The following is a 10,390-nucleotide window of genomic DNA, read 5'->3' as shown; positions in this document are numbered from 1 at the left end:
TGAACGGAAATTCGACGATGTGCCGTCTCCGCTACATTATATCCACTTGCGAAATGGACATTATCTACTCAACATTATGTACTAGCTCCATAGTACCCTAGAACCCACCAAGATATCTTTCTGTCAAACTGTTTGGTAATCGTCAAACTGTTGGCGAAAGGAAGTACTCAAGGAAGCCACGGACATTAAGACTAGTATTTAAGAAAATTACGAAAACGAAAAAGAAAATGAAATCAGATCTAGAAAATACATTAATATATATATATATATATATACATATATATGCGTGTGTGTATGAGTGCATGAGAAAATAGGATAAGAATCCAATATGCTTCATTGTGGGTTTATCATTACACAGCTCTTAAAGGCAGTAGGCCAACAGTTGATCATAGGCTGTTTGAAGACTGCTACAAACATTGGGCCTGCTACATGACTGGTTTCACGATAAACTTAAGAACCATATGCGAGCATGATACTGCGCACCCATGCAGTATCTCCTTTAAACTTTCGGATGAATAAAATAATGAGTAGTGCTAAGATTTATTACATCAAGTTCATTGCCATATATCTTCAATCCTGGTTCCATCCCTTATTCGAACACAATGCCCTCAGCGCGCTGACGCTCTGCGATTTCCAGCAGCTCAAAGACGTGTTCAGGAAGAGGGTGGGGAGTGGGCAGGATGCTGGACTGGGGCTGGAAGCCGTTCTCGTTGGCCACGAAAGAGACAATAGCCTGGGTACCGTCCTCGAGGATAAAGCTGCAAGAAATAGGCAATTAATATAGAATCCATTTATGCTTATTATTTTGGCGAACCAGCCTGCTTATATGCCTTAACAGTTATCTTCACCACTTACGTATAGGATCCCTCCTGGTTGATCTGGCCTTCGGCTCCGATGCTTCCAGAAACGGCTGTGTTGATGCCGTTGTCAGCTTCCACGACGTAGGAGAAGGTGCCGTCCTCGTTGACTACGCGTTCATCGCGAAGGAGTTCGACCACTCGCTCCTGGAGCTGAGGGGCAGCGACGGCCACAGCAGCGAGACAGGCAAGGACGATCTGTACACAAAATTCAGTATGTCATTAGTGCTTATGTAACAGTTTTGCTTTTATGTATAAATTATGCATCCTCATATTTACAAGTACTTATATATGAAAGGAAAATGTACGTACATAAAATAAATTAAAGTTACCTATATACATATGGACATGCTCACACATGCATTATTTTTTTGCGTATATAAACACAATTATAAATATATATAAACCCGTGTGAGTGTGTGCATTTATGTGGGATGTATTTTGTATATACATATATTCAGTATGTATATATATTTTTTTCACGTATGATAACACACGTTCACATCCCTAGCAATGGAAATAACATTTCATATGATACTCACGATCTTCATGGTAAATTTCCTAGGCAACACCAGGTATGGTTCCTTAGCAGGTAAAGCCGGCTTATATATACCTTGCGCTGAAAGAAAGGAGGCGGAGCTTCCTTGTTGAATGTTGAGGGAGGGGCTTCGGCTTCGAAGGGTAAGGTTGAGCCCTTTATCCCTTTAGCATGGGACTTTAGACGCTGTTCAAAAGCGAAAAAATCTGGGCATCAAAAATCATTGAGATAATGCTCAGTGATGAATCTGCATTTTCTTTGCAAGTTTACAATAACCTGTAAAAGATTTTAGTTTTCGTACATAACGGAAGCCAAATAGCTGATAATTAGCATGTTACGTTCGTGAGGTTTGCTATAGAAATTAGTAATTTATTGGTCACCCGTTAATATTTTCAGATTGGTAAGGACAGGGCTTGGTATAACATCTATGTTAATAGTCATATTATTTTGCATTAGCTTGACTGAAAAAATACATTTATATGTAGCTTTATATATACGAAAATACACTTATCCTAATGCCATTTCCCGAATTAAAAAAAAAAATGTAGATGTCATATTCGTGTAAAGAAGATGCATGTATATTAGTAAATCTCTCTTTCTCCATTATGACTGTTGATAAGAACTTATGTTCAAGGACATCCACCGGTGCTAAACTTCAACATACTTCTTAGTATGTTAAAGACACTTTGTATGTATGGAGATTCTACAACATTAAGTTTTGCCAACCTAAATGTATCTACTTACAATAAATACGTTCTATAGGACAAATTTTTTTTCCAACCTTACATTCCTAAGCTGTCTTCAACTAACATAGTGTGTTTCTGAGGCGATAATGATTTAGCTTTTTATGATGGTTCTATTAGGTCGATTACCTTATATAAAGATCATATATGTAAAACAAATTAAAAGATTAAACAAATATATTTACTGCGACAGACATCGTACAGCAAGGCACACATATATATAATATACACACACACACACACATATAAATATATATATATATATATATACATATATTAGGACAATTATCTTCTATAGTGATCATGTATGTAAAACAGATTAAAAGATATGAAACTTATTTACTGAGTCAGACATCGTATAGCAAGGCACACACAAGCACACACGCATATATATACATATGTGCATGTATATATATGCTAATTTCCGCCTGGATATCTATGTGTCTGTATTGATTTGTTTGCTCATATTCACAATTATACGGCATGCCCTATATCCTATTAAGGTTAACCCGTACATATAAGTCTACGGAGTTCCTAGGTTATCTTCAATGTCAATGTCGGCCGAACACAAAGTCGCGATGACTGTGTTACGTGAAGTGAGTACATTCAGGCAATTCAGTCGTCCACACTCCTTACAATCTGGTCTGTGATTTCAACAATGCCTCTTAAATCTAGTCTGCTGGCAATGAACTGCAACGTACTGACATGGACGGAAATTCGACGATGTGCCGTCTCCGCTACATTATATCCACTTGCGAAATGGACATTATCTACTCAACATTATGTACTAGCTCCATAGTACCCTAGAACCCACTTTCTGTCAAATTGTTTGGTAATCGTCAAACTGTTGGCGAAAGGAAGTACTCAAGGAGGCCACGGACATTAAGACTAGTGTTTAAGAAAATTAAAAAAACGAAAAAGAAAATGAAATCAGATCTAGAAAATATATACATAAATATATATATATATACATACATATATATGCGTGTGTGTATGAGTGCATGAGAAAATAGGAAAAGAATCCAATATGCTTTATTGTGAGTTTATTATCATTACACAGGTCTTAAAGGCAGTAGGCCAACAGTTGATCATAGGCTGTTTGAAGACTGCTGCAGACATTGGTCTCAGATGCCAAATAACTTCCAATCCGTTTTATTTTAATAGTATTATTTATTAACTTATTTTATTGAGTTGTTCGGGAACCCCAGGGGTTCCCGAAGTGAAGTACAGTGAAGTAAAAAAAAAAAAAAAAAAAAAAAAAAAAGTAACAATTTGGGTATATAATAGGCTACAAACACCCATTTCAACTTAATTGACGGGGGTGGTGCTCCATCTCTTGGAAATACAGGGGCCTGCTACATGACTGGTTTCACGATAAACTTAGGAACCATATGCGAGCATGATACTGCACATACATGCAGTATCTCCTTTAAGCTTTCGGAGGAATAAAATAATGAGTAGTGCTAAGATTTATTACATCAAGTTCATTGCCATATATCTTTAATCCTGGTTCCATCCCTTATTCGAACACAATGCCCTCAGCGCGCTGACGCTCTGCGATTTCCAGCAGCTCAAAGACATGTTCAGGAAGAGGGTGGGGAGTGGGCAGGATGCTGGACTGGGGCTGGAAGCCGTTCTCGTTGGCCACAAAAGAGACAATAGCCTGGGTACCGTCCTCGAGGATAAAGCTGCAAGAAATAGGGAATTGGCAAAATTATCTCTTTCGTTGGTAAAAGTGCGGTGAGTCAACATATTTATATATGTACCTCTGAGTCATACGGAAATGATGAGAGAATTAAGATATGCAGAATCTTTTAATTCGACGTAATATGGAAGCCCAAGGTATATGCACTATATGGCGAATGAGCTGCAAATAATTTGCATATTTTTATCTTCTCAGATCGCTTGACCACTCACGTGTAGGATCCTTCCTGGTTGATCTGGCCTTCGGCTCCGATGCTTCCAGAAACGGCTGTGTTGATGCCGTTGTCAGCTTCCACGACGTAGGAGAAGGTGCCGTCCTCGTTGACTACGCGCTCATCGCGAAGGAGTTCGACCACTCGCTCCTGGACCTGAGGGGCAGCAACAGCCACGGCAGCGAGACAGGCAAGGATGATCTGTACACAGAAGGCAAGAAATAGATGCTTAGTTGTTCATTTACTTAAATGTATGTATCATTTTTATGTGCATATTTTTTTAGGCCTCTAGTATTTTTTTATTGAGAGGATATTTGACAGTACCACACTTGCTTGATTGGATGCCCTTCCTAATCAACCGCAGTTCAGCAAGCTAAAAACACACGTGCATATATGTATATATGTGTGTGTATGTTACATATGTATATATATATAACGTATGTATATATATTTATATATATGTATATATATGTATATATTCATATATACTTTTACATACATATATATAAATATATTTATATATTCATATATGTGTCTATGTGCGCATGTATTGATACATACGTATACAATATATATAATTCTATCTGCGCACTACTATTAATATTTCTCCATAATATACTCACAATCTTCATGGTGGTTATCCTAGGGAACACTATACTGTAGCATGGAAAGCCGGCTTATATATACCTTGTGCACAAATGAAAGGGGCGGAGCTTCTTCATTGAACGATCATAGGGCGGAGCTTCGGCTTCGCAATCTCATTACAATTAGCCCATAGATGCGATTCAAAAGCGCCACCTTTCAATCTTCATAGCTTTACCTACTCTTCCCCCTATCTTCTGATGATTACCCTCATTTACCTGTTATTTGACATTTTGTCATTTAAAGTTTGAAAAACAGAAGTCATCGAAGTAATGTCCAGAGGATAAATACTGCATGATATCGATGAACTTCGAAATTATATATACAATGGTATTTACATGAAATACACATAGCTATGAAAAATATGAAATACTTTATTCAATTTTAGAGTTCTTAAGAACAGCACACTCAATATAGAAATTATTGTAATAATAAAACACCAGCTTCGGCTGCTTTAAATCATTGCAATAAATATAGTTTGCTATATTTTAGCGAAAACGAAGAAAAGCGCTATCTTGTAAATACCACGTCTTTGCAAGGATGATAGTGCATGTTAGTACATCTTCCCTTCTCCATTATAACAAAGTATGTCCAAGGAAATCCACGACGTGTGCTGAATTCCAAATAATATCCCGTAGCAGCTTAAACCAGTGCCGAAGGTAATCCGCATGTCTGCAGATGCCAACTTATCTCTCGTACTTTACATGATGATCTGACGATGCCTCATTCACTTACGAATATTCCGTTCCACTTAAAGGCTTGGCCATGTCACACTAGCACATTTCCGGGATTTTTCATATGCGAAAATAGTCTAACTCTATCACAATGTATACAAACATGACGTTCATGTAAACAAATAAGTGTCCCACGAATCACCTGCATCCTCATACAATTATTTAGATAAATATTATGTAAAGGAGAATACTATCTTGTATAAAGATACATTTTGTGATTATGGATTATGATTATGATTTACACGAGCTAATTTTATTTAAATTTATCAAAAGCAATCTAGTAGTACAGATTCTCCGTAGTACAAGATCAACACGGAAATTAATCAAACGAAAACGATCGTTACCTTCTTGCATTTCTTTCTGTATCTTAGAATTCGAAAACAGGAACTTGGACTTATTAAAATTATTGGTCACAGTATATATAAGGTCATTAGCGCGTATTCCTCCGCATATATAGGAAAGTATAGATAATTTTGCTAGAAAAAAATCTTGAAAGATTTAAATTCCGATCTTCCATAAGATTCCTCAGCCTCTCGCCGTAAGACTAATTGTATGGGTGCTGAAACCTGTCTTATGGATTAGAAGTCTTGTTTTAATATGTCAAGTTCATCTAGTCCACAACCATAGATTTTGTTGATAATTGTGGTTGCGTCTGTCAGTCAATTTTGCCATGAATAAACGAGTGCGTCTGTGTCCTTCCGTTTCAACGATTTGATATGACACATAAGCCTTAGGTATTACACCAGACCAAAAACTCCACGTCCTTGACAAAAAATACAATGAGTTTGTTGCTAAATAAGCGGTGCATGTAAATATCCTTTTCTTCTTTGAAAAGGCTGCTCTAAAGGCGGGATTCTACCAAGGCAACACAGGCAACATGTAGCATGCGACTTGACTACCTTTCAACAAATATGTTGAATGTGGCTTTCAACAAGGAAACATGTTGCCGGCGACAAGGCAACATCATTGTTGCTTGTAGCATGCTACATGCTATGTTGCCTGTTGAATGCCACAAAATCTTTTCCACCAATTCAACAAAAAAACTAAGCCAGTTGGCAACACGATGTTAGGTAAGGTAAGGGTCCCATCTCTCGGGGAAGGTAACAGGTAACCAATCTGACTGATTATGGCAAACATCTCAGAAGGTGGCCCTCATTCCCTTGGAAAAGACTGGGCATGTTAAGTGAATTAACAGAGAACAGAGGGTCGTATAAAAAATGAATGCCAAAAATAATTTGTTGTAGGACAGACCACTAAAAGAAGAAAGAAACATATACAGTACATGCAATGTACGTATGTGTGTGTGTGTATATATATATATATATATGTGTGTGTGTGTGTGTATATATATATATATATATGTGTGTGTGTGTGTGTGTGTGTGTGTGTGTGTGTGTATGTGTGTATGTGTGTGTGTGTTTATATATATATATATATATATATATATATATATATATAGTGTAAATATGTTTATGTATATATATCTACACACACACACACATATATATATATACATATATATTTAAGGTATATATATATAGGTATATATATATATAAGGTATATATATATAGGTATATAGGGTTAGGCGTTTATGTTCCCGGCGAAAAGCTGTACGCAAATTCTTGATCTTTTTCTTCAGCATCTCCACGTCACAATTGTATTTCTCAGTTAATCCCCGCAGTGCATCTAATTTAGCCTGATTATTCTTGTACTCTTGCAAGCGTACATCCCACAGAACTGAAAGTTTTCTATACTCTTCTATGAATTCTATGTTTTTTTCTTGTGACCAATTCATCGTGTTGCCTTTCAACACGGAATCCTTCCCGCGACTGGTGGGAAGGCGTTCAACACTAGGCAACAGGCTAAATCTTGTCGCATGCGTCAGGCAACACGGCAACATGTTGCCACCTGTCGCATGCCACACAATCGCATGCTAAATGTTGCCTTCTGTTGAACTGGTGGAAACACACTTAGCCCATGCGACAATGTAGCATGCCACATGTTGCCAGAATGTTGCCTTGGTGGAATCCCGCCTTAAGAACCATAATTTTATTTACTGCTAGCTTAGGGGGAAGTTTTCTATATACAAACTACGTATGACAACCCTTGGAACGGTCTTCACAAGGTCACACAGAAGATTCCCTTGTTAGCCCCCTACCAGCTGGTTTTTCAGGTTTGAGAAACAGTTTCTCAACACCCTTTTCGCACTAATGTATGCAGCTTCAGGAAATTCTGAACATCCTTACAATCAAATAATGTTAATATTAGTGAATAACAATATCCATCTTGAAAAGGGCATCTGCATGTTTTCTTTCGGTGATGCATACAGTATCATGCTAAAATTTATGGGAAGAAAGGTGCAATTGATCTCTAGTTTCCTAGTTTGTGAACTTGCTTACCAGGTTTAGTAAATAGTAATTTTAGTTTCTTTCCATGATGTTGGTACTGCGTCTCCTCTTAAGATTCACTTAGGAACGTTCGCCAGCAACTTATGAAAACTGTCCTGATGAAATATTATCAGGTATGGAATATCGTCACTTCTTTCCTACGCGAGAATGGCGCTTAACGGTGACCGTGTTCCTGCTCCGTGTACGATTCCCCTGAGATGATCGATGTCATTGATTATTTGACATTTAACTTTTGTGATGGTTATAGCGCCTGTTTTTCGGAGTAGGTGATAAAACGCACAGTCTCCTCCCAGTGTTCTTACACACTTGTCTCATATATCTGCTAAAGGTTTTCCGGCGTTAATCGAGGTGTTATGCTGTTTCCAAGAAGTCTAGTTAGCCATCTTTAGCATATGGCTGGAATGTATTTCAACTGCTGTAGAGCACCTTTTCTACCCCAGATGGCTTCTTGCCATTCATAAGAGCACTACAGCAACTGAAATAGACGACAAGATCATGTGCCTCTGACAATGAACATTGGGCGACGGCAATCATCATCCTATAAAGCTCAGCAGACACGACAAATATTGCAGTAGAAGGGGTTGCTCCTCATCGTCAACCGTATATATGTGTGTGTGTGTGTGTGTGTGTGTGTGTGTGTGTGTGTGTGTGTGTGCATATATATATATACAAATATATATACAAATACACACACACATATATATGTATATCATATATATATATAGCATATATATATATATATATTTATATATATATTATATATATTTATATATATGAATATATATATATATATGAATACATACACACACATATTTATATATATATATATATATATATATATATGTATGTATATATATATATCATATATGTGATATATATACTATATATATATATATCATATATGTGATATATATACCATATATATATATATATATATATATCATAGATATATATACCATATATGTATATATCATATATATATATATATATATATATATATATTTATATATATATGGGTGTGTGTGTGTGTTTATATTATATTATAAACCTATACATATACATACATATATATGCATATATGTATATGATATATATATACATAATACTACATATATGCGTGTGTGTGTGTGTGTGTGTGTGTGTGTGTGTGTGTGTGTGTGTGTGTGTGTGTATGTGTGTGTATGTGTGTATGTGTGTGTGTCTTATACATATGTGTATATATATGTATATATACGCACATGTATATATGTACATAATACTACATATATGCGTTTGTGAGTGTGTGTATTATACATGTATATATGTATATATTTATATATATATATATATATATATGTGGGTATGTATATGTATATATATGTGTATATATATGTATATATATATATATGTGCGTGTGTGTGTATGTGTGTATGTATAAGTATATGTATATGTATATATATATATATATTTGTGCATATATACATATGTCTGAATATATAGATGTGTGTGCGTGTGTGTGATGCATAAATAACACACACACACCACATACATACATATGTATACATATATGTGTATATATTGTATAAATTATGTATGTATATATATACATATACATATATTCATTATATATATACATATAATTTTTTTGTTATCATATATATGTGTGTGTGTGTGCGTGTGTGTGTGTGTTAGTAAATGTGTGGGTGTGTGGATAGGTTTATGTGTGTGCGTGTGTGTGTGTTAGTGTATGTATTTATACACATGTATAAATATATATTTGTGTGTGATGCAAAAATAACACATGTACATCACACATACATACATACACACCCACATATATATGAATATATATATTAATGATGTATGTATATGTGTGTGTGTGTGTAAAGGCAAGGATGCTTTCTGTTCACAATGCTTTGTGAAGTGAAACGCTGTGCTAAATGCAATAGTGCAGTATATCCGCAATTACCAGATGTCACTAGTATTGATCTTTTGGTGCCTTGATGCACTTACATGTATGATTGATACTTAGGGATACGCGAAGTATGCGTAGAGGTGTATATATGGCGTAAGGCAGTGTATATAGACTTGTTTGTGTGTTTGCACAATAAAATTGGATTTCATCACTGATTGGAGAAAATAATTATAGTAGGAATCATGCTAAATTTATTACAAGAGTTTTCATTTCACTTATACATCGGCCATTAGTAATTTGATATAATTCCATTTATTCGAACACGATGCCCTCAGCGCGCTGACGCTCAGCGATTTCCAGCAGCTCATAGACGTGTTCAGGAAGAGGGTGGGGAGTGGGCAGGATGCTGGACTGGGGCTGGAAGCCGTTCTCGTTGGCCACGAAAGAGACAATAGCCTGGGTACCATCCTCGAGGATAAAGCTGCAAGAAATAGGTAATAAATATTTTAAAATGCAGTATGTTTTAGTCTACTTGATACAGAACCTTAAATATTTATAATCTATTCTTAATGAGATATCTTGGCGAATGAACTGCAGATGATTTGCATGTTTATATTTCTGCATTTTTTTTAACACTTACGTATAAGATCCCTCCTG

General features: G+C 36.0%; 3 protein-coding genes across 3 annotated transcripts in view; all 3 read right to left on the bottom strand.

The window, feature by feature from the left end:
• Positions 1 to 528: 528 nt before the first annotated feature.
• LOC125031747 (cuticle protein AMP1A-like) lies at positions 529 to 1,414 on the bottom strand. The gene is made up of 3 exons (XM_047622675.1): positions 1,400 to 1,414; positions 856 to 1,055; positions 529 to 758 (listed from the first exon to the last, which is right to left on the bottom strand). The coding sequence occupies exons 1-3, from the start codon at positions 1,406 to 1,408 to the stop codon at positions 590 to 592; spliced, it is 378 nt and encodes a 125-aa protein (XP_047478631.1). The 5' UTR covers positions 1,409 to 1,414; the 3' UTR covers positions 529 to 589.
• A 2,182-nt stretch (positions 1,415 to 3,596) lies between these two features.
• Positions 3,597 to 5,463, bottom strand: LOC125031602 (cuticle protein AMP1A-like). Its single transcript, XM_047622486.1, has 4 exons — positions 5,432 to 5,463; positions 4,678 to 4,711; positions 4,056 to 4,255; positions 3,597 to 3,826 (listed from the first exon to the last, which is right to left on the bottom strand). Exons 1-4 carry the CDS (start codon positions 5,461 to 5,463, stop codon positions 3,658 to 3,660), a joined length of 435 nt encoding a protein of 144 aa, XP_047478442.1. The 3' UTR covers positions 3,597 to 3,657.
• A 4,507-nt stretch (positions 5,464 to 9,970) lies between these two features.
• The window catches only part of LOC125031934 (cuticle protein AMP1A-like), a 2,430-nt gene continuing 2,010 nt past the window's right edge, over positions 9,971 to 10,390 (bottom strand). The window contains exons 2-3 of the mRNA XM_047622943.1: positions 10,374 to 10,390; positions 9,971 to 10,214 (exon numbers count right to left, since the gene is read on the bottom strand). The exon at positions 10,374 to 10,390 is cut by the window's right edge and continues 183 nt beyond it. Of these exons, the coding sequence (XP_047478899.1) occupies positions 10,046 to 10,214; positions 10,374 to 10,390 (186 nt within the window). The 3' untranslated portion in view covers positions 9,971 to 10,045. The remainder of the gene's footprint in view (positions 10,215 to 10,373) is intronic.

This window comes from Penaeus chinensis, chromosome 13 (assembly GCF_019202785.1).
Source record: "Penaeus chinensis breed Huanghai No. 1 chromosome 13, ASM1920278v2, whole genome shotgun sequence".
NCBI classification, from domain to species: domain Eukaryota; kingdom Metazoa; phylum Arthropoda; class Malacostraca; order Decapoda; family Penaeidae; genus Penaeus; species Penaeus chinensis.
Note: the sequence above shows the minus strand (reverse complement) of the source record. Positions and strands in the feature narration are given on the sequence as shown.

What these genes read in the sequence shown, in the direction of transcription:
- LOC125031747 (XM_047622675.1), bottom strand. An exon ending in AACCAGGAGGGATCCTATAC is followed by an intron (nt 759 to 855) that starts GTAAGTGGTGAA and finishes TATTTCTTGCAG; the next exon opens with CTTTATCCTCGAGGACGGTA.
- LOC125031602 (XM_047622486.1), bottom strand. Translation starts at nt 5,463, where the DNA reads ATGGCCAAGCCTTTAAGTGGAACGGAATATTC. An exon ending in GGATAACCACCATGAAGATT is followed by an intron (nt 4,256 to 4,677) that starts GTGAGTATATTA and finishes TTCTGTGTACAG; the next exon opens with ATCATCCTTGCCTGTCTCGC. An exon ending in AACCAGGAAGGATCCTACAC is followed by an intron (nt 3,827 to 4,055) that starts GTGAGTGGTCAA and finishes TATTTCTTGCAG; the next exon opens with CTTTATCCTCGAGGACGGTA.